At 49.5% G+C, this 23,695-nt stretch overlaps 1 protein-coding gene across 1 annotated transcript in view; it reads right to left on the bottom strand.

Moving 5' to 3' along the window:
- Nucleotides 1-23,695, bottom strand: part of tcaim (T cell activation inhibitor, mitochondrial) — a 59,035-nt gene that overhangs the window by 2,209 nt on the left and 33,131 nt on the right. Inside the window, exons 7-10 of the mRNA XM_080472105.1 lie at nucleotides 19,724-19,821; nucleotides 18,853-18,944; nucleotides 4,832-5,064; nucleotides 4,080-4,211 (exon numbers count right to left, since the gene is read on the bottom strand). Of these exons, the coding sequence (XP_080328231.1) occupies nucleotides 4,080-4,211; nucleotides 4,832-5,064; nucleotides 18,853-18,944; nucleotides 19,724-19,821 (555 nt within the window). The remainder of the gene's footprint in view (nucleotides 1-4,079; nucleotides 4,212-4,831; nucleotides 5,065-18,852; nucleotides 18,945-19,723; nucleotides 19,822-23,695) is intronic.

Raw genomic sequence — 23,695 nt, 5'->3', positions numbered from 1 at the left:
ATACACAGGAACCATACAAGACCCACATATAGGAACCACACACAGAAACCACATAGAGGAACCATACAAGAACCACACACAGGAACCATACAGGAACCACATACAGGAATCACCTACAGGAACCAAACACAGGGACCACACACAGGAACCATACAAGAACCACATACAGGAACTATAAAGGAACCACACATAGGAACCATACATGAGCCATACAAAATCCACATACAGGAACCACATACAGAAACCATACAAGAACCACATACAGGAACCATATACAGGAACCCCACACAGGAACCACATACAGGAACCACACAAAGGAACCACATACAGAAACCACACAAGAACTCCATACATGCCCTTCGCACATTAAAGTGCTTTCAACTTTTTACTTGCCCGAAGTTTAATGGTAATTCATAAGCTTGGGTAAAGTATGAATTCCACCATTAATCCATTGTAAAATGTTTCTGGAATTGTTTTTTGAATAAACTTGAAGTTATTTGTAATTGAAGTCCAATTACAAATGACTAGACAAACATAATAGGATTTCACAAGTACTTTTTACAGTTTAACTTCTTTTCATGAGAGTATCTTGAGAGTATTTCCATGCAGATTCTGACATAGTACTGAAACATTTAGAAGTTTAGCCTATCAGAGTTCATTTACATATTTAATTTATTTACACATTAACACAGTCAATTACCTCAGAATAGCTGAAAACACTATTATATACAAGTACTGCATTAATGATTTAAAGGGAAGAATTAAATTCTCGTGCATACTAGAGAATTAATGACTAGTTTTAGACAGAAAATACATTGTAGTATTATACATTAACTGATATTATTCAGTGACTAGAGTACACCAATAAAAAGACACAAACTGATACATGACAGAGTTCAGTACTGTAGAACACAAACTGACAAAATGTGGATCCAGTTTGTCACTAACATATTTCTAAAACAAGTATTGAAGCACAATTCATGAACATTGAAAAGTTCTTATTTCAGGAGTCTGATGGACGGTCAGCTTCAGGAACTTGCTCGTCTACACTGCAGTAGGGAAGCACCGAGCCATGTTTTTTCACTTCTGATCCGATCCTGATACCTGAATTTGATATCATCCACGTTACTGCGTTGCTTTGTAAACATTGCAAGTTGCTGTGTTGCTTTGCTAACATCCACGTTGCTACATTGCTTTGCTAACATCCACATTGCTGTGTTGCTTTGCTAACATCCACGTTGATACGTTGCTTTGCAAACATCCACATTGCTGTGTTGCTTTGAAAACATTGCAGGTGCTGTGTTGCTTTGCAAACATTGTACATTGCTGTGTTGCTTTGTAAACATCCACGTTGCTGCTTTGCTTTGCTAACATCCACTTTGCTGCGTTGCTTTGCTAACATCCACGTTGCTGCGTTGCTTTGCTAACATCCACTATGCTGTGTTGATTTGTAAACATTGCAGGTTGCTGTGTTGCTTTGTAAAGATTGCATGTTGCTGTGTTGCTTTGCTAACATCCATGTTGCCGTGTTGCTTTGAAAACATTGCGCATTGCTGTGTTGCTTCGCTAACATCCATGTTGCCGTGTTGCTTTGAAAACATCCACGGTGCTGTGTCACTTTGAAAACATTGCATGTTGACGTTTTGCTTTGTAAACATGGCATGTTACGGCGTTGCTTTGCTAACTTTGCTCGTTGCTGCGTTGCTTTGAAAACATTGCAGGTTGCTGTGTTGCTTTGCAAACATTGTACATTGCTGTGTTGCTTTGTAACAATCCACGTTGCTGCTTTGCTTTGCTAACATCCACTTTGCTGCGTTGCTTTGCTAACATCCACGTTGCTGCGTTGCTTTGCTAACATCCACATTGCTGCGTTGCTTTGCTAACATCCACGTTGCTGTGTTGCTTTGTGGTGTTTTGAGTGTAAAATGCGTCCAAACAGCAACATGTTGCCATGAAAAGTTGGATAGCACAGTGCTACTTCCCTAGCCTGCTCACTGGCTGCAAACTGTGGAATGGATTTCCTGCCTCATTCCTCCTGGTCTCATTGAGACCCGCCTCCCTTCAGGAAATCCAGTCCACAGTTTGCAGCCAGCGAGCAGAGCAGCAGCAGGGAAACACTGGGGATCATTTCAGCACCATGAAGCAGACCAGGATCATGGATCAGACCAGGATCATGAAGCAGACCAGGATCATGGATCAGACCAGGATCATGAAGCAGACCAGGATCATGGATCAGACCAGGATCATGGAGCAGACCAGGATCATGGAGCAGACCAGGATCATGGAGCAGACCAGGACCATGGATCACAAATCTCTGATCAGTGAATTACGTTGATCCCGGATCAGGTCGGCTCCGTCACTAAAAACCACTCGCCCGTTCTGGCAAGGTGGGCAGATTATTTAGTTGCCCAAGTTAAACCTTTTACAAGCCCTGGATGTTCGGACAGTCCTTAATGTCGGGCCCTGCTTTGAAATGTGGTCAGAGGATTCTGTGCTCTCCCTGCCCTCCGTGAGTGAGTCCCTCAGTAGTAATGAAGGTCTTTAAATGACTTGTGAGGAATGTGATACTGAGGGGAAATGAACACCAGCTGGATCAATGCAGTTTGCATTCAGGTCAAACAGAGGAGTGGAGGACGCCACTCTGACTCTACTAAACATGATTTTTAAAGACGTAGAGAATAAAGGGACGTCTGCTAGACTTTGATTGATTGACGTCTCCTCTGATTTTAATACAATCCAGCCCCACATTTTAACCAAAAGACTTTTAGAGCAGTTTAAATCTGCAATAACTTGGTGGGCTGGATTTTAGACTTTGTAACTGAAAGATCACCAAGAGTGAGATTAATGGGTTCTATCTGACCCAGAGTTCTCCTCCACAGGTTCTCCACAAGGGGGTGCTGTTGCCCCTTTCATTTACCCTTTACACAAACGTGACAACAGAACTATATGAAGTACGCAGATGACTGTGTTATTGTCCCTCCCCAGAGGGGGAACCAGTCATTAATGAGTTTGTACAGTGGTGTGCAGAGTCCCACCTTCAATTGAAGAGATCAAAAACAAAAGATATGCTCATTGACTTTATGTCAATCATGACTTTACGTCATACCTGAGGACCATTATTGCTGGCCGGTGTGTAAAAAGGGCCGCCAGCGCCTCCACTGCCTCAGGAAACGTCTCTTTTTCCACATTGACAGAACAATCCTGAGTCTTTTTATCCGTCTTTTCTGGAGTCTGATAGGTCTTTGTGCTCGGCGGCCCGGTTCGGTCAGAACTCTTTCAAAGAGAGAAACTCACTGAACCAAATAGTAAAATGGTCCAGTCGTCTCATTGGTCTTTTCCAGCCTCCCTGTTCACTAAACAGGTACAGAGGAGCTTCATCCGTCATGAGCAGTGACCCCCATCCTCTACCAGGCCCATTCCAGCTCCTCCCCTCTGGACGGAGGTTCCTGGTTCCATGCTGCAGGACGGAGCACTTTAAGAACAGCTTTGTTCCTGTCGCCGTCACTGAACTCAGTGAGGCTCAGTGACAGTGTACTTATCCTGGTTAGTGACTGATTTTATCTCTGTACGGTTTTATTCATCTGTTCTCCATCTTATCTTAATTACTTACTGATAGATAGCGGAACATTGAGTTCTTGTCTTGTCTGTCTCAGTCGACCAATCAGCCTGTCTGGTTCATCATGTGTCTTTATTTGTTATAACGTGACAAGTGATAACAAAACCTGTAAAACAAGTCTACCGACAGGTAACCCTCACCTTCACCTTGACCTACAGGTAACAATAAAGTAACCCTGAACTTCACCTTGACCTACAGGTAACAATAAAGTAACCCTGACCTTCACCTTGACCTTGGAACCATACAAGAACCACATAGGAACCATACTCAGGGACAACATACATACAGACTAACCAAGGGACCGCCTGTTAGACACTGTGTGTGTGTGTGTGTGTGTGTGTGTGTGTGTGTGTGTGTGTGTGTGTGTGTGTGTGTGTGTGTGTGTGTGTGTGTGTGTGTGTGTGTGTGTGTGTGTGTGTGTGTGTGTGTGTGTGTGTGTGTGTGTGTGTGCGTGTGTACCCACTGCTTGTGGCGGTTTGTTCGCAGCCGGGCCTCGGGGGCGTGGCTCTGCAGGAAGACCTGCAGCGTAGAAGGGTCAAAGGTCGTGGGGATGATGAAGTGCCCCATGTCATGAAGGCTGCAGGTAGAGCGGTCACTGAAATACACACACAGAGAAACACATGGAGACACACACACACACACAGATAAACACACACACACACACACACACACACACACACACACACACACACACACACACACACACACACACACACACACACACACACACACACACACACACGTACACACACAGAGAAACACACAGAAAAACACACAAACACACAGAGAAAAAAACACACACACACAGAAATACACACATAGATAAACACACGGAGAAACACAGAAACACACAAACAGAGAGAAACACACACACACACACAGATAAACACACACATAGATAAACACACAGAGAAACACACAGAGAAACACACACATAGATAAACACACAGAGAAACACACAAACAGAGAGAAACACACACACACACACACACACACACAGAGAAACACACAGAGAGAAACACACACACACACACACAGAGAGAAACACACACATAGATAAACACACAGAGAAATACACAGAGAAACACACACATTGATAAACACACGGAGAAACACACAGAGAAACACACACATTGATAAACACAGAGAAACACACACAAATGTTAACAGGTAGTGGCCTGTGTGCGGGTCTTTGATTTTTGTGTGCGTGTGTACCTGTCCAGCACCACACTCAGCCCCTGCAGGCTGCGGGGGTGCAGGCGGAGGGGGAGGCTCTGCAGCGTCCTGTGGAAGGTGGTGAGGACTTTGTAGTGCTCTGTGATTGGCTGCACCGGCCCCAGTGGCTCCGCCTCTAGCAGCGAGGCTCCGCCCAGCAGGAGGCTGATCCGCTCGGTCAGCACTTCCACTTCCTGCTGCAGGCGGAGGAAGCTGGGCAGCTGCTGGAAGACCTGCATGAGGGGGGGGGGCGTCACAGGCAGTCACAGTGAGTTTAAGGTAAGAGAAGGGGTCAGAGGTCAGAGGTAGGTTCAGGGGTCAGAGGTTGGAAAGAGGTTCAGTGGTCAGAGGGAGATTCAGGGGTCAGAGGTCCAGAGGTCAGAGGGTGGCTCAGAGATCAGAGGGTGGAGGGAGGTTCAATGGACGGAGGGAGGTTCAGAGGTCAGAGGGAGATTCAGGGGTCAGAGGGTGGAGGGAGGTTCAGTGGTCAGAGGGAGATTCAGGGGTCAGAGGTCGGAAAGAGGTTCAGAGGTCAGAGGGTGGAGGGAGGTTCAATGGACGGAGGGAGGTTCAGAGGTCAGAGGGAGGTTCAGAGGTCAGAGGGAGGTTCAGGGGTCAGAGGGAGATTCAGGGGTCAGAGGTCGGAAAGAGGTTCAGAGGTCAGAGGGTGGAGGGAGGTTCAATGGACGGAGGGAGGTTCAGAGGTCAGAGGGAGATTCAGGGGTCAGCGGTCAGAGGGAGGTTCAGAGGTCAGAGGGAGGTTCAGGGGTCAGAGGGTGGAGGGAGGTTCAGTGGTCAGAGGGAGGTTCAGAGGTCAGAGGGAGGTTCAGAGGTCAGAGGATGGAGGGAGGTTCAGTGGTCAGAGGGAGATTCAGGGGTCAGAGGGAGGTTCAGAGGTCCGAGGTCAGACGGAGGTTCAGAGGTCAGAGAGAGGTTCAGAGGTCAGACGGTGGAGGGAGGTTCAGTGGTCAGAGGGAGGTTCAGAGGTCAGAGGGAGGTTCAGTGGTCAGAGGGAGATTCAGAGGTCAGAGGGAGGCTCAGAGGTCAGAGGGAGGTTCAGAGGTCAGAGGGAGGTTCAGGGGTCAGAGGGAGGTTCAGGGATCAGAGGGAGATTCAGAGGTCAGAGGGAGTTTCAGGGGTCAGAGGTCAGAGGGAGGTTCAGAGGTCAGAGGGAGGTTCAGGGGTCAGCGGTCAGAGGGAGGTTCAGAGGTCAGAGGGAGGTTCAGGGGTCAGAGGGTGGAGGGAGGTTCAGTGGTCAGAGGGAGGTTCAGAGGTCAGAGGGAGGTTCAGAGGTCAGAGGATGGAGGGAGGTTCAGTGGTCAGAGGGAGATTCAGGGGTCAGAGGGAGGTTCAGAGGTCCGAGGTCAGACGGAGGTTCAGAGGTCAGAGAGAGGTTCAGAGGTCAGACGGTGGAGGGAGGTTCAGTGGTCAGAGGGAGGTTCAGAGGTCAGAGGGAGGTTCAGTGGTCAGAGGGAGATTCAGAGGTCAGAGGGAGGCTCAGAGGTCAGAGGGAGGTTCAGAGGTCAGAGGGAGGTTCAGGGGTCAGAGGGAGGTTCAGGGATCAGAGGGAGATTCAGAGGTCAGAGGGAGTTTCAGGGGTCAGAGGTCAGAGGGAGGTTCAGAGGTCAGAGGGAGGTTCAGGGATCAGAGGGAGATTCAGAGGTCAGAGGGAGGTTCAGGGGTCAGAGGGAGGTTCAGAGGTCAGAGGGAGATTCAGAGGTCAGAGGGAGGTTCAGGGGTCAGAGGTCAGAGGGAGGTTCAGAGGTCAGAGGGAGGTTCAGGGGTCAGAGGGAGGTTCAGGGGTCAGAGGGAGCTTCAGAGGTAAGAGGGGGGTTCAGTGGTCAGAGGGAGGTTTGGAGGTCAGGGGGAGATCCAGGGGTCAGAGGTCAGAGGGAGCTTCAGAGGTCAGAGGGAGGTTTAGAGGTCAGAGGTCAGAGGGAGGTTCAGAGGTCAGAGGGTCGAGGGAGGTTCAGTGGTCAGAGGGAGGTTTAGTGGTCAGAGAGAGGTTCAGAGGTCAGGGGGAGGTTCAGGGGTCAGAGGTCAGAGGGAGGTTCAGAGGTCAGAGGGAGGTTCAGGGGTAAGAGGGAGGTTCAGTGGTCAGAGGGAGGTTTAGAGGTCAGGGGGAGATCCAGGGGTCAGAGGTCAGAGGGAGCTTCAGAGGTCAGAGGGAGCTTCAGAGGTCAGAGGGAGGTTCAGGGGTCAGAGGGAGGTTTAGAGGTCAAAGGTCAGAGGGAGGTTCAGTGGTCAGAGGGAGGTTTAGAGGTCAGAGAGAGGTTCAGAGGTCAGGGGGAGATTCAGGGGTCAGAGGGAGGTTTCAGTGGTCAGAGGGAGGTTCAGTGGTCAGAGGGAGATTCAGGGGTCAGAGGGAGATTCAGGGGTCAGAGGGTGGAGGGAGGTTCAATGGACGGAGGGAGGTTCAGAGGTCAGAGGGAGATTCAGGGGTCAGCGGTCAGAGGGAGGTTCAGAGGTCAGAGGGTGGAGGGAGGTTCAGTGGTCAGAGGGAGGTTCAGAGGTCAGAGGGAGGTTCAGAGGTCAGAGGATGGAGGGAGGTTCAGTGGTCAGAGGGAGATTCAGGGGTCAGAGGTCAGAGGGAGGTTCAGAGGTCCGAGGTCAGACGGAGGTTCAGAGGTCCGAGGTCAGAGAGAGGTTCAGAGGTCAGACGGTGGAGGGAGGTTCAGTGGTCAGAGGGAGGTTCAGAGGTCAGAGGGAGGTTCAGTGGTCAGAGGGAGATTCAGGGGTCAGAGGGAGATTCAGGGGTCAGAGGGTGGAGGGAGGTTCAATGGACGGAGGGAGGTTCAGAGGTCAGAGGGAGATTCAGGGGTCAGCGGTCAGAGGGAGGTTCAGAGGTCAGAGGGAGGTTCAGGGGTCAGAGGGTGGAGGGAGGTTCAGTGGTCAGAGGGAGGTTCAGAGGTCAGAGGGAGGTTCAGAGGTCAGAGGATGGAGGGAGGTTCAGTGGTCAGAGGGAGATTCAGGGGTCAGAGGTCAGAGGGAGGTTCAGAGGTCCGAGGTCAGACGGAGGTTCAGAGGTCCGAGGTCAGAGAGAGGTTCAGAGGTCAGACGGTGGAGGGAGGTTCAGTGGTCAGAGGGAGGTTCAGAGGTCAGAGGGAGGTTCAGTGGTCAGAGGGAGATTCAGAGGTCAGAGGGAGGTTCAGAGGTCAGAGGGAGGTTCAGGGGTCAGAGGGAGATTCAGGGGTCAGAGGTCAGAGGGAGGTTCAGAGGTCAGAGGGAGATTCAGAGGTCAGAGGGAGTTTCAGGGGTCAGAGGTCAGAGGGAGGTTCAGAGGTCAGAGGTCAGAGGGAGGTTCAGGGATCAGAGGGAGGTTCAGGGATCAGAGGGAGATTCAGAGGTCAGAGGGAGTTTCAGGGGTCAGAGGTCAGAGGGAGGTTCAGAGGTCAGAGGGAGGTTCAGGGATCAGAGGGAGGTTCAGAGGTCAGAGGGAGGTTCAGGGGTCAGAGGGAGGTTCAGGGGTCAGAGGGAGCTTCAGAGGTAAGAGGGAGGTTCAGTGGTCAGAGGGAGGTTTAGAGGTCAGGGGGAGATCCAGGGGTCAGAGGTCAGAGGGAGCTTCAGAGGTCAGAGGGAGGTTTAGAGGTCAGAGGTCAGAGGGAGGTTCAGAGGTCAGAGGGTCAAGGGAGGTTCAGTGGTCAGAGGGAGGTTTAGAGGTCAGAGAGAGGTTCAGAGGTCAGGGGGAGGTTCAGGGGTCAGAGGTCAGAGGGAGGTTCAGAGGTCAGAGGGAGGTTCAGGGGTAAGAGGGAGGTTTAGAGGTCAAAGGTCAGAGGGAGGTTCAGTGGTCAGAGGGAGGTTTAGAGGTCAGAGAGAGGTTCAGAGGTCAGAGGGAGATTCAGGGGTCAGCGGTCAGAGGGAGGTTCAGAGGTCAGAGGGAGGTTCAGGGGTCAGAGGGTGGAGGGAGGTTCAGTGGTCAGAGGGAGGTTCAGAGGTCAGAGGGAGGTTCAGAGGTCAGAGGATGGAGGGAGGTTCAGTGGTCAGAGGGAGATTCAGGGGTCAGAGGTCAGAGGGAGGTTCAGAGGTCCGAGGTCAGACGGAGGTTCAGAGGTCCGAGGTCAGAGAGAGGTTCAGAGGTCAGACGGTGGAGGGAGGTTCAGTGGTCAGAGGGAGGTTCAGAGGTCAGAGGGAGGTTCAGTGGTCAGAGGGAGATTCAGAGGTCAGAGGGAGGTTCAGAGGTCAGAGGGAGGTTCAGGGGTCAGAGGGAGATTCAGGGGTCAGAGGTCAGAGGGAGGTTCAGAGGTCAGAGGGAGATTCAGAGGTCAGAGGGAGTTTCAGGGGTCAGAGGTCAGAGGGAGGTTCAGAGGTCAGAGGTCAGAGGGAGGTTCAGGGGTCAGAGGGAGGTTCAGGGATCAGAGGGAGGTTCAGGGATCAGAGGGAGATTCAGAGGTCAGAGGGAGTTTCAGGGGTCAGAGGTCAGAGGGAGGTTCAGAGGTCAGAGGGAGGTTCAGGGATCAGAGGGAGGTTCAGAGGTCAGAGGGAGGTTCAGGGGTCAGAGGGAGGTTCAGGGGTCAGAGGGAGCTTCAGAGGTAAGAGGGAGGTTCAGTGGTCAGAGGGAGGTTTAGAGGTCAGGGGGAGATCCAGGGGTCAGAGGTCAGAGGGAGCTTCAGAGGTCAGAGGGAGGTTTAGAGGTCAGAGGTCAGAGGGAGGTTCAGAGGTCAGAGGGTCGAGGGAGGTTCAGTGGTCAGAGGGAGGTTTAGAGGTCAGAGAGAGGTTCAGAGGTCAGGGGGAGGTTCAGGGGTCAGAGGTCAGAGGGAGGTTCAGAGGTCAGAGGGAGGTTCAGGGGTAAGAGGGAGGTTTAGAGGTCAAAGGTCAGAGGGAGGTTCAGTGGTCAGAGGGAGGTTTAGAGGTCAGAGAGAGGTTCAGAGGTCAGGGGGAGATTCAGGGGTCAGAGGTCAGAGGGAGGTTTAGAGGTCAGAGGGTGGAGGGAGGTTCAGTGGTCAGGGGGAGATTCAGGGGTCAAAGGTCAGAGGGAGGTTTAGGGGTCAGAGGGAGGTTCAGGGGTCAGAGGGAGATGGCTGTCAGGGTGGTGTCCCAGTAACTCGGTAGGCTTCATTAATAATTGGAAGTCCTTCTGGGACAAGCCTGGTCTCATCAGGAGGGACGGCATCCATCCCACGTTGGATGGAGCGTACCTCTTATCTAGAAACAGAGTTAAAAGCTTAGCTCCTCCATCCTGACGTAGCAGAGTGGGGACCAGGCAACAGAGTGGCAGTCCTACACGCCTCTCTGAGTTTCCCTCTGGGCAGTCACCAACCATAGCTAACTTAGTTAAACATCCCATAGAGACTGTGTCTATCCCTCGGACCACCACAAGCAATGTTCCCTCTAAGCTGCGCGCTTGAGCAATCGCGCACTGCTCGCACATTCTCAGCGCACAAGAAAATCTATGCAGCGCATAAAATAAAATTCAACATAAACGTATTAATTAATATCTAATATTAGTCCTAATCTTATCTAATCAATTAAACCAATAATAATAATAATAATAATTTTGTTTTCTGTACTATTTTGCAACGTAACTCAGTGAGAGACAGGTGTCCAGCCAATGATACGATTCGGTTCACTTACGCTACGCAGCCAATTATAGCATTGACACTATTGCCCTGCCCATTCGCGCCGTGCAGGTTAGCTAGCTAACAACAGTGCGGCGGAGTTACGAGACGCAAATGCTAACCCCTTATCATGGCGAAACGAACGGGCAGCGACACATCCACTCACCAAGCCATTGTAAAAAGGAAATGCGGTTCTTTTAAGATGGAATGGCTGTTGGAGTATGTTCAAATAGAAGAACAAGCGGTGAAACTGGGTGAGATTTTTTCTTTTTCGAGTGAGAAGGGTCTACTCTGCAAAACATGCCGCGAAGCTAAAGTAGCAAATGAGTTTTCCGAGGGAAAAATGTGGACTGAATGGAAGTTGGACTACCTCAAGCGTCACATTCAGCAGAAAAGTCATTCGAAAGCTGTTGGAATTGTACGAAGACTCAAAATGGGACAGGGGATTGGTACATTATTGCAGGAAAACGCAAAAGACAGAGAGAAAAGGAACGAGCTGTCACACAAAACAAAATCTGACCCCAAGCAAGTTAAAGTTCTCATTGACAACATTTTACTAGCCATCAAAATGAATGCATCAATGCTGTCAGTTCAACAAATCCACGATCACATGGCAAAGTATGTGAGTATACCAGAAAGCTGGCGAAGCAAAAACTATGCCTTTGAATTTGTGAACTCAATCAATGAGATAGTGCAGAATGAGACTATGTGCAGTGTTAAAAATGCACCCTGGCATACCCTGATAGTAGATGAGAGCACAGACATATCAGTACACAAAATGCTAGTCCTATATATTAAATACAGGAAGGAAAATGATGTTAACTATAAAACTGTGTTTGGTGGCATCATCAAGCTGACAGCATGCACTGCTCGGGATATTGTGCAGGCAATAACTCAGTTTTACTCCAAACATGGACTGGACCTGCAGAGAATGGTGATGCTGACCTCCGATGGTGCCACAGTAATGCTAGGAAAACACAACGGAGTCGCGGCTTTGTTAAAGCGCCAAATACCACACCTAACCGAACAACATTGTGTGGCCCATAGAGAGGACTTGGGCATTGATGATGCCTGGAAAAATGTACCTATGATGCGAGATGTGGAAACTCTTCTTAGAACTGTGTATTCCACTTTCTCTCGGTCCACTGTGAAGAGGGGCAAAATGGAGGACCTAGCAAAGATTCTTGATGAAGATACACTGTCATTCAGGCCTCTGAACGAAGTGCGATGGCTGTCGCGGCACCAAGCTGTCAATGCTGTTCTGAGGAACTACACTGTGCTTGAAGAATACTGCAAGAGAGAATCCAGTGATAATGGAGATCCAGTGGCAAAGTACTGCTACAAAAAGCTGAGTGATTCAAAGTTCAAGGTTACTGTCACTGCTCTGGGAGATGTTTTGGGTGAGCTAGCACAACTCTGCCTCACTTTGCAAAGACGCAACCTGACTGTGATGGAAGGACATTGCTTTGCCAGAGCAAAGATTGAGAAGTTGCGTTCCCAATACTTGAAGCGGAAGGATGTACAGTGGAGTGACCGTGTCAAAGAGGCAATGGGGACCTCATCAGCTGATGGCAGAAATACTGGTGAGATTACTCTTTTCATTAGTAAGCTCTGTGATCACATGGATGCTCGTTTTCCAGAGGATGAATTAAAGGAGTGGTCTGCATTTGACATTGAAGCACTGAGCTCAGACATTAGTTTTGACTATGGATCAGCAGACATTGCCACACTGGCAAAGAAGTATGAGGCCATTCTCCACCACCCACAGTCTATGGAGGCCATTAACAGTCAATATGCTGAATTCAAGTACATAATGAAGCAAAAACTTAAACAGGGGTCAATCAGCACATTCTCAGATATGGTTGCTGCAGCACTTAGATGTGAGGAGCTAAAGGAGATCTCACAGCTTGTGGATATTTGTGCTACATTTCAAGCTTCCAGTGCAGATTGTGAAAGAGGATTCAGTTTAATGAATCATATCAAAACAGCATCCAGAAATCGTCTTGAAGTGGCACATTTGGACCAGCTGATGCGCATAAAGTCAAAGCAAGAAGCAGACGAAGCCATCAACCTGGACAAAGTGTACAACCATTGGAGAAGTGAGAAGGACAGACGTGAAAAATAAGGTAGAATTTAAGTCAGATTTGTGCATATTCTAGTGACATTTATTAAGATTTTTTACTTATGGATATTAATCATTAAATTATGTTACTACTAGATAATTTATGGGCAGTAGAAATGATAATAAAAAACTGAGTAATTACATATTTTACAGACAGAGTTACAGGAATTTACACTGTATCACAAGCTACAGCACACGTCATTGTGCAATATGTGAATGTTTTAATGTGAACAAAATGTTATGTCTGAAAGGTGTATATGTATCATTTCTTCCAGAACAGGACCCTCACACAGGCCAAAGCAGGACTCTTCCCATGGCCAAGCAGGACTCTCACATAAAACATACTACACATCTCATGAACAACAAGATTTTTGTCTTTTTCCTTTAAAGTTTGTCAAATCACTTATATTAAAAGTAAACTAGTGAAAATTGCTGCTGTAATTTGATTCTTTTAATAAGCCATGTAACTTGCTATGATCCAAGGTTTTGAACAGGTGTGATACTGGTGTGTGGCCACAGCTGCACATCTGATGTTGCTCACAGTGGTCCTCAGTGTGCTCAGGGAGCTTGTGTGTATGCCCAGACACATGAAAGATTAGAGGGAACATTGACCACAAGTATAAAACTATCTAAACCTAGGAAAACTACTTCTAATGACTACAAAAACTTCATCCGTATCAAGTGTGAAACTAGACAAAATCAAGACAAACAAATGAGATGTGGTTTCCTAAACATGAGATCTTTATCATCCAAAGCTCTTCTAGTCAATGATCTGATAAGTGAACACAACATTGATCTCTTTGGATGAACAGAAACCTGCTACGTAAAGATGAGTATGCTAGTCTAAATGAAGCCTCCCCTCCAAGTCATACTAACACTCAAATAGCTGGTGAAAGTGGTGGAGGAGGGTGGAGGCAGCCATCTAGAACTCTCACTTACTAATTAATATTAACCCAAAACCCAACTTTAGTTCTTTTGAGAGTCTGAGCATGACCATGCCACACCCGTCAAATAAAATAGTAAATTCTGTAGAATTTGTAATCATTTATCGTCCCCAAGTGGAGGGGTAGCGAGAAATGGTTACCAATGGAACCGGTTGGTAACGGTTCTGAGTCAGTGGAAACGCACAACAACCGGTTCCGACCTGACCCGTACCAGCACCAAGGGGCACTGTGGAAACGAGGCTTATTTGGTTCCTGTGTATGGTTCCTGTGTTTGGTTGCTGTGTGTTCTTCCTGCATGGTTCCTGTATGTGCTTCCTGTGTGTGGTTCTTGTATGGTTCCTGTATGTCAGGCATCACCAAATGGAGGGCCGCGGTCCGGATCCGGACCGAGTGATGGTTCTGTTCGGACCCGTGACCAATCTCGATAAAGACCATAAAATCACGATAATAGATCATTTTCATGAAGTATTTTTTTTCCGACGGTCGCTGCTATATACTGCGGGCGCTGCTACTCCAGTTAATACAACAATAGCTTCACTCAGTTGAGCCAATCAAATCGTTTGTTTCCCCTGCGCGGCCAGCGCACCAGAGCAGAGAGGAAGAGACAGTCAAAGACAGCATGGCTTGCTCCAAAAGAAGGAAGGTAGATGTGGAAAACCGGAGTTTTAAAGACGAATGGACGGAGAAGTTTATGTTCATTCTTCCGGCAAGCAGTTCAAAACCAGTCTGCCTCATATGCTCCGAAACTGTGGCATTAATTAAAAGTGGCAATGTGAAGCGCCACTACGAAACGAAGCACAGCGCTTTTGAGCAAAATTACCCCCTGAAGTCCGAGCTGAGGGCACGCTAAATATCTGAACTGCAAGTCCAGTACGACAAGTCTACCCGACTCATCACGCATACATTTACAGCCCAGCAACGTGCAAACGAATGTTCTCTAAAGGTATCGTGGATTTTGGGGCAACATAAAAAAACCTTTAGTGATGGGACAGTTGTGCTTAAAAGCTGTTGCTGAGACATTATTTGAGGGAAAACAAAAAGACGAGATGTGTGAAAAAATCAAACAAATCCCGATGTCAGCCTCAACAGCAACCAGAAAGTCAGAAATATTAGCAGATGATGTGCTGGCACAGCTTGATGCAGCTGCTCAGAGTGCACCATGCATATCTTTGACCATTGATGAGTCTACAGATGTTACTGATAATGCCCAGCTTTTGGTGTATGTGAGATTTCTTCACAAAGATAAGAAGGAGCTCTGTGAGGACCTGCTGGGTGTAACACCACTTGAGAAAGAGGGGCATAGATCTGAAGCAGGTTGTCTCTGTCACCACAGATGGTGCCCCTGCCATGGTGGGAAAAGAGAGGGGGGCTGTGCCCCGGATGAAAGAGGACAACCCAGATCTTATTGCTTATCACTGTCTCATCCATCAGACTGTTCTGTGTGCCACTCTATCAGAACACAGTGATGAAACTCATCAACTTCCTCAGAGCATCCTCGTCCCTTCAGCATCGCCTCCTGAGAGAATTCCTGCAAGATGTTGAGGCAAATGCCAATGACCTGCTGCTGCACAACAATGTGAGGTGGCTGAGTAAAGGCAATGCACTGGGACGTTTCTGGTCTGTTTGAAAAGAAATAGCAGCTTTCTTAAAGCAGGTCAAGAGTCAGAGAGCAGCAGAGTTTTCACTTTTTCTGCAAGATGAGCACAAGATGGATATGGTTTCCTTTTTGGTTGACATTACATCACATCTTAATGAGCTCAATTTAAAGCTGCAGGGCCAGAACAATTCAGTTGCTGATTTGATGACAGCTGTTCGCTCTTTCCAGAGGAAGCAGGACATTTTCAAAGGAGAGCTGGAACAATTCCCAAAACTGCAGGAACAGATTCAGGGTGAGAGAGATGTTTCTCTCTATGCTGACTTCATAAACAAGCTGATTGGAAACTTCAGTAAAAGGTTCAACAACTTCAACCTTGGTCAGCAGCTCCTCCTGCTAATCCAGAATCCTTTCCTCATCAGAGAAGTCAGAGGATTTTCAAAGGAGGTGACACAGATGTTCAAGTGGGCACATGCAGGATCTCTACAGCTTGAGCTCATTGATCTGCAAGCAAATGCTGCATTAAGAGAGACTTTTGAGGCAACTGACCCTGCTACTTTGTGGCTCCAGAATGTGTGTGAGAGTGTGTTCCCTGGTCTGACCAAAGTAGCACTGCACACCTTGACTATGTTTGGATCGACATACAGCTGTGAGTCAGCTTCTTCCACTATGAACATTATCAAAAACAAGCACCGTTCTAGGCTCACCAATGAACACCTACATATCTGCATGAGAATGGCACTGACTCCATTCCAACCAAGATTTAAATTCCTGGCAGGGCAGTCACATTCCCATTTCTCTCATTAAGATAAACAGAATAATTGAAAGAGAAAAGGTGGTGTTCAATGGTGTGTTTTCATTTTTTTCCTTAAAGAGCCTCTTTTTATTTATTGTTATCTGAAGATGTTAATTTTTTTACTTGAAAAGTAGGCCTTCATTTTTTTAGGCTAGGAACTCTTTAATTTAAGAGAAAGAGGGGTTATTTGGCTCTGTTTGCACTTTTTTATTTATTTTATTCTGAGGTTCCCATTTTCTTTAATCTGAAATAAAGGACTTAAATTTATTTGCCTGGGACTACTTTTATTTATGGTAAAAGAGTTAGCTATACACTAGGTTAAACTTTTCCTGCATTGAAAACTGACAATAAACATTGTTTAAACCAAATGAAAATGTGGACATAGGGGAGGGCTATAAGACACAAGCTGGACGTCGGTTCGGACCTTTTACTTGGAGGAAATTTTAATAACTGGACCTCGGTGACTTTTAATTGAATACTCCTGCTGTATGTGGTTCATGTGTATGGTTCCGGTGTGTGCTTCCTGTGTGGTTCCTGTATGTGGTTTCTGTGTGTGATTCCTGTATGTGGTTCTTGTATGGTTCCTGTATGTAATTTCTGTGTGTGATTCCTGTATGTGGTTCATGTATGGTTCTTGTCTGTGGTTCTTGTGTGGCTTTTGTATGTGGTTCGTGTATGTGTTTCTTGTATGGTTCCTGTATGTAGTTCTTGTATGGTTCCTGTATGTAGTTCTTGTATGGTTTCTGTATGTGGTTCCTGCATGTGGTTTTTGTGTGTGATTACTGTATGTGGGTTTTGTATGGTTCCTGTATGGTTCCTGAGTGTGGTTCTTGTATGGTTACTGTGTGTGGTCCCTGTGAGTGGTTCCAGTAGGGGATTCCTGTGTGTGGTTCCTGTATGTGGATCCTGTGTGTGGTTCTTGTATGGTTTTTGTATCAGGTTCCTCTGTGTGGTTCTTGTATGGTTCATCTATGTGGTTCCTGTGTGTGGTTCCTATATGTGGGTCTTGTATGGTTCCTGTATGTATTTCCTGTATATGGTTCCTGTGTGTGGTTCCGACATGGGACTGAAGGGTCTGAGGACCAGGATCAGGACAAGTACCAAGGGCTGAGGGCCAGGACCAGGACCAGGACCAGGACCTAAGGATCCAGTCCGGCTGCAACTTCAGGGTGTCTTTCTGTAAATGAAGATTGTGTGTGTGTGTGTGTGTGTGTGTGTGTGTGTGTGTGTGTGTGTGTGTGTGTGTGTGTGTGTGTGTGTGTGTGTGTGTGTGTGTGTCTTTTTCAAAGACCAATAAAATGTCTTCGCTTTGAGTTTGGTGCTATTGAAGTTTTTGCGGCTGTGTCAGCAGGGCCTGAGGCTGCGGCTGCTGGCCTGAGGCTGCGGCAGCAGGGCCTGAGGCTGCGGCTGCTGGCCTTCGGCTGCTGGCCTGAGGCTGCGGCTGCTGGCCTGAGGCTGCGGCAGCAGGGCCTGAGGCTGCGGCTGCGGCAGCAGGGCCGGAGGCTGCAGCTGTAGGGCCAAATTTCACAGTCGGTGCAAGACGCTGTGGCTTGTCGGCCTCTCCAGAGCTCCGTCTAACCATTAGACGACCAGGTGTTGGGCAAAGCTGAAATTTGGTGGAGGATGGGTGATGGTCTGGGGAGCTTCAGCAAGGCTCCTGAAAGCAAGGCAGATTGGTCTTTGTGAAGGACGCATGAATCAAGACACATACTAAGTTATCTTGGAAGAAAACCTGCTTCCTTCTGCTCTGACAATGTTCTTCAACTCTGAGGATCGGTTCTTCCAGCAGGACAACGCTCCACGCCACACAGCAAGGTCAATCAAGATCTAGACCCTGTCATGACCAGCCCAACCTCCAGACCTGAACCCCATTGAAAACCTCTGGAATGTGATCAAGAGGAAGATGGAGGGTCACAAGCTACTGGAATTCTTGCACCAGCAGTGGAATAAAGTCCCCCAAGAACCATGACAGACTGGTGGAGAGCACGACAAGAACCATGACAGACTGGTGGAGAGAACGACAAGAACCATGACAGACTGGTGGAGAGCACGACAAGAACCATGACAGACTGGTGGAGAGCATGACAAGAACCATGACAGACTGGTGGAGAGCACGACAAGAACCATGACAGACTGGTGGAGAGCATGACAAGAACCATGACAGACTGGTGGAGAGCACGACAAGAACCATGACAGACTGGTGGAGAGCACGACAAGAACCATGACAGACTGGTGGAGAGCACGACCAGAACCATGACAGACTGGTGGAGAGAACGACAAGAACCATGACAGACTGGTGGAGAGCACCACAAGAACCATGACAGACTGGTGGAGAGCACGACAAGAACCATGATAGACTGGTGGAGAGCACGACAAGAACCATGACAGACTGGTGGAGAGCACGACAAGAACCATGACAGACTGGTGGAGAGCACGACAAGAACCATGACAGACTGGTGGAGAGCATGACAAGAACCATGACAGACTGGTGGAGAGCATGACAAGAACCATGACAGACTGATGGAGAGCATGACAAGAACCATGACAGACTGGTGGAGAGCATGACAAGAACCATGACAGACTGGTGGAGAGAATGACAAGAACCATGACAGACTGGTGGAGAGCATGACAAGAACCATGACAGACTGGTGGAGAGCACGACAGCTGACAGCTTGGAATCAAAATCAGGCTGATTCCACCAAATACTGATTTGAACTCCTCCTAAGTGAAAACATTGGTATTGAGTTGTTTTAAAATAAATAGGATCTTGTTTCTTGTTTCCGGAACGGGGACCTGGGGGAGCTGTCCCGTCCCCCCCCCCCTCTGGCTCTGGGCTGGGGAGGGCAGGCCTCTCCTCAGAGGGAGGTTCAGGGGTCAGAGGGAGGTTCAGAGGTCAGAGGGAGGTTCAGGGGTCAGAGGGAAGTTCAGAGGTCAGAGGGAGGTTCAGAGGTCAGAGGGTGGAGGGAAGTTCAGAGGTCAGAGGTCAGAGCTGGGATCAGAGGCTGCTCACTCTGCTCCACTGATGGTGGACATCGGTGGTTCCCAGAAGAACGTGTCCTGAAGCGTTCATCCCCGACTGGTCAGCAAACACCACAGTCAGTCCTGCAGGAGAACCAACATTTAGAACAGGAACCTTCAATCACCTGAGGAACGCTGAAGGAACCAGGAACCATAGAACCTAGAACCAACAAATCATTAAACCAAAGAACCAATGAACAATTGAACCAAAGAACCAAAGAATTACTGAACCAAAGAACCAATGAATCATTGAACCAAAGAATCAACGAACTATTGAACCAAACAAACAATGAGTCATTGAACCAAAGAACCAATGACCCATTGAACCAAAGAACCAACGAATCACTGAACCAAAGAACCAACGAATCATTGAACCAAAGAATCAACGAATCACTGAACCAAAGAACCAATGAATCATTGAACCAAAGAATCAACGAACTATTGAACCAAACAAACAATGAATCATTGACACAAAGAACCAATGAATCATTGAACCAATGTCTCAGCCGTGGTCACATTGTAGATATGTTCTACTGGTGTCAATCTTCATCAAATCTCCAGCCTCAACCTCCATCACCTCCCCAACCCTCACACCACCAACCCCCCCCACCCCCCCACCCTCCATCACCTACCCACCCTCCACAACCCCCACCATCCATTGCCTCCCCAACCTCCATCACCCCCACACCCTCCATCACCCAAACTCAACTTCAACCACCCCCCACAACCCCCCCAACCTCCAACAACACCCCCCCCCCCAACCTCCATGATCCCCCCACCCACCCTCTATGACCCCTCCCAACGGCCATCCTGGTCTGGGGGTTTCTGGTCTGAGGGTTCCTGGTCTGGGGCTGGCTCAGTACCTTGCAGGTTGACCATGTTCTCTGGGTTCTGCTGGGAGAGTCTCATGAGACTCTGCAACTGGCAACATCTGTGAGAAACTCCCCAACTCCTCTGCCACCTGGAGAGAGCGAGAGACAGAGAGAGAGAGTGAGACACTCCCCCCTCCTCCTCTGCCACCTGGAGAGAGCGAGAGACAGAGAGAGAGAGAGTGAGACACTCCCCAACCCCTCCACCACCTGGAGAGAGAGAGAGAGAGAGAGAGAGAGAGAGAGAGAGAGAGAGAGAGAGAGAGAGAGACACTCCCCAACCCCTCTACCACCTGGAGAGAGCGAGAGACAGAGCGAGAGAGAGAGTGAGATACTCCCCCCTACTCCTCTACCACCTAGAGAGACAGAGAGAGACACTCGCCCCTCCTCCTCTACCACCTGGAGAGAGCGAGAGACAGAGAGAGAGAGAGAGACACTCCCCAACCCCTCTACCACCTGGAGAGAGCGAGAGACAGAGAGAGAGAGAGTGAGATACTCCCCCCTACTCCTCTACCACCTAGAGAGAGCGAGAGACAGAGAAAGAGTGAGACACTCCCCCATACTCCTCTACCACCTGGAGACAGCGAGAGACAGAGAGAGAGAGAGAGAGAGTGAGACACTCCCCAACTCCTCTACCACCTGGAGAGAGACAGAGACAGAGAGAGAGTGAGACACTCCCCCTACTCCTCTACCACCTGGAGAGAGCGAGAGACAGAGAGAGAGTGAGACACTCCCCCCTACTCCTCTACCACCTGGAGACAGCGAGAGACAGAGAGAGACAGAGACAGAGAGAGAGAGAGAGAGAGAGAGCGAGAGAGAGAGAGAGAGAGAGAGAGAGAGAGAGAGTGAGACACTCCCCAACACCTCTACCACCTGGAGAGAGCAAGAGACAGAGAGAGAGAGAGTGAGATACTCCCCCGTACTCCTCTACCACCTAGAGAGAGCGAAAGACAGAGAGAGAGTTAGACACCCCCCCCTACTCCTCTACCACCTAGAGAGAGCGAGAGACAGAGAGAGAGTGAGACACTCCCCAACTCCTCTACCACCTGGAGAGAGACAGAGAGAGAGAGAGAGTGAGACACTCCCCCCTCCTCCTCTACCACCTGGAGAGAGCGAGAGACAGAGAGAGAGAGTGAGACACTCCCCAACCCCTCTACCACCTGGAGAGAGCGAGAGACAGAGCGAGAGAGAGAGTGAGATACTCCCCCCTACCCCTCTAGCCTCTAGAGAGAGCGAGAGACAGAGAGAGAGGAGAGAGTGAGACACTCCCCCCTCCTCCTCTACCACCTGGAGAGAGAGCGAGAGACAGAGAGAGAGAGAGAGAGAGAGAGAGAGAGACACTCCCCAACCCCTCTACCACCTGGAGAGAGCGAGAGACAGAGAGAGAGAGTGAGATACTCCCCCCTACTCCTCTACCACCTAGAGAGAGCGAGAGACAGAGAAAGAGTGAGACACTCCCCCCTACTCCTCTACCACCTGGAGACAGCGAGAGACAGAGAGAGAGAGAGAGAGAGAGAGGAGAGAGAGAGGAGAGAGAGAGAGAGAGAGAGAGAGAGAGAGAGAGAGAGAGAGAGAGAGAGAGAGAGAGAGAGAGAGTGAGACACTCCCCAACACCTCTACCACCTGGAGAGAGCAAGAGACAGAGAGAGAGAGTGAGATACTCCCCCCTACTCCTCTACCACCTAGAGAGAGCGAGAGGCAGAGAGAGAGTGAGACACTCCCCCCTACTCCTCTACTACCTAGAGAGAGCGAGAGACAGAGAGAGTGAGACACTCCCCCCTACTCCTCTAACCACCTGGAGAGAGCGAGAGACAGAGAGAGAGAGAGACACTCCCCCCCTACTCCTCTACCACCAAGAGAGAGAGCGAGAAACAGAGAGAGAGTGAGACACGCACCCCTACTCCTCTAACCACCTGGAGAGAGCGAGAGACAGACAGAGAGAGAGAGAGTGAGACACGCCCCCCTACTCCTCTAACCACCTCACCTGGAGAGAGCGAGAGACAGAGAGAGAGTGAGACAGTTCCCCCTACTCCTGTACCACCTGGAGAGAGCGAGACAAAGAGAGAGATAGACACTCCTCAACCCCTCTACCACCTGGAGAAAGCGATAGAGAGAGAGAGAGAGAGAGAGAGAGAGAGAGAGAGAGAGAGAGAGAGAGAGAGAGAGAGAGAGAGAGAGAGAGAGAGAGAGAGAGAGAGGAGAGAGAGAGAGAGAGACACTCCCCCCTACTCCTCTACCACCTGGAGACAGCGAGAGACAGAGAGAGACAGAGACAGAGAGAGAGAGAGAGAGAGAGAGAGAGAGAGAGAGAGAGAGAGAGAGTGAGACACTCCCCAACACCTCTACCACCTGGAGAGAGCAAGAGACAGAGAGAGAGAGAGTGAGATACTCCCCCGTACTCCTCTACCACCTAGAGAGAGCGAAAGACAGAGAGAGAGTTAGACCACCCCCCCTACTCCTCTACCACCTAGAGAGAGCGAGAGACAGAGAGAGAGTGAGACACTCCCCAACTCCTCTACCACCTGGAGAGAGACAGAGAGAGAGAGAGAGTGAGACACTCCCCCCTCCTCCTCTACCACCTGGAGAGAGCGAGAGACAGAGAGAGAGAGTGAGACACTCCCCAACCCCTCTACCACCTGGAGAGAGCGAGAGACAGAGCGAGAGAGAGAGTGAGATACTCCCCCCTACCCCTCTAGCCTCTAGAGAGAGCGAGAGACAGAGAGAGAGGAGAGAGTGAGACACTCCCCCCTCCTCCTCTACCACCTGGAGAGAGCGAGAGACAGAGAGAGAGAGAGAGAGAGAGAGAGAGAGAGAGACACTCCCCAACCCCTCTACCACCTGGAGAGAGCGAGAGACAGAGAGAGAGAGTGAGATACTCCCCCCTACTCCTCTACCACCTAGAGAGAGCGAGAGACAGAGAAAGAGTGAGACACTCCCCCCTACTCCTCTACCACCTGGAGACAGCGAGAGACAGAGAGAGAGAGAGAGAGAGAGAGAGAGAGAGAGAGAGAGAGAGAGAGAGAGAGAGAGAGTGAGACACTCCCCAACACCTCTACCACCTGGAGAGAGCAAGAGACAGAGAGAGAGAGTGAGATACTCCCCCCTACTCCTCTACCACCTAGAGAGAGCGAGAGGCAGAGAGAGAGTGAGACACTCCCCCCTACTCCTCTACCACCTAGAGAGAGCGAGAGACAGAGAGAGTGAGACACTCCCCCCTACTCCTCTAACCACCTGGAGAGAGCGAGAGACAGAGAGAGAGAGAGACACTCCCCCCTACTCCTCTACCACCAAGAGAGAGAGCGAGAAAACAGAGAGAGAGTGAGACACGCACCCCTACTCCTCTAACCACCTGGAGAGAGCGAGAGACAGACAGAGAGAGAGAGAGTGAGACACGCCCCCCCTACTCCTCTAACCACCTCACCTGGAGAGAGCGAGAGACAGAGAGAGAGTGAGACAGTTCCCCCTACTCCTGTACCACCTGGAGAGAGCGAGACAAAGAGAGAGATAGACACTCCTCAACCCCTCTACCACCTGGAGAAAGCGATAGAGAGAGAGAGAGAGAGAGAGAGAGAGAGAGAGTGAGACACTCCCCCCTAGTCCTCTACCACCTAGAGAGTGCGAGAGACAGAGAGAGAGTGAGACACTCCCCCCTACTCCTCTACCACCTGAAGAGAGCGAGAGACAAAGAGAGCGAGAGAGAGAGAGAGAGACACAGACACTCCCCCCTACTCCTCTACCACCTGGAGAAAGCAAGAGACAGAGAGAGAGAGAGTGAGACACTCCCCAATTCCTCTACCACCTGGAGAGAGTGAGAGACAGAGAGAGAGAGTGAGACACTCCCCAACTCCTCTACCACCTGGAGAGAGCGAGAGACAGAGAAAGAGTGAGACACTCCCCCTACTCCTCTACCACCTGGAGAGAGCGAGAGACAGAGAGAGAGAGTGAGACACTTCCCCCTACTCCTCT

Source organism: Lipophrys pholis (assembly GCF_963383615.2).
Source record: "Lipophrys pholis genome assembly, chromosome: 9".
NCBI lineage: Eukaryota > Metazoa > Chordata > Actinopteri > Blenniiformes > Blenniidae > Lipophrys > Lipophrys pholis.
This window is presented reverse-complemented; position numbering and strand designations above follow the sequence as displayed.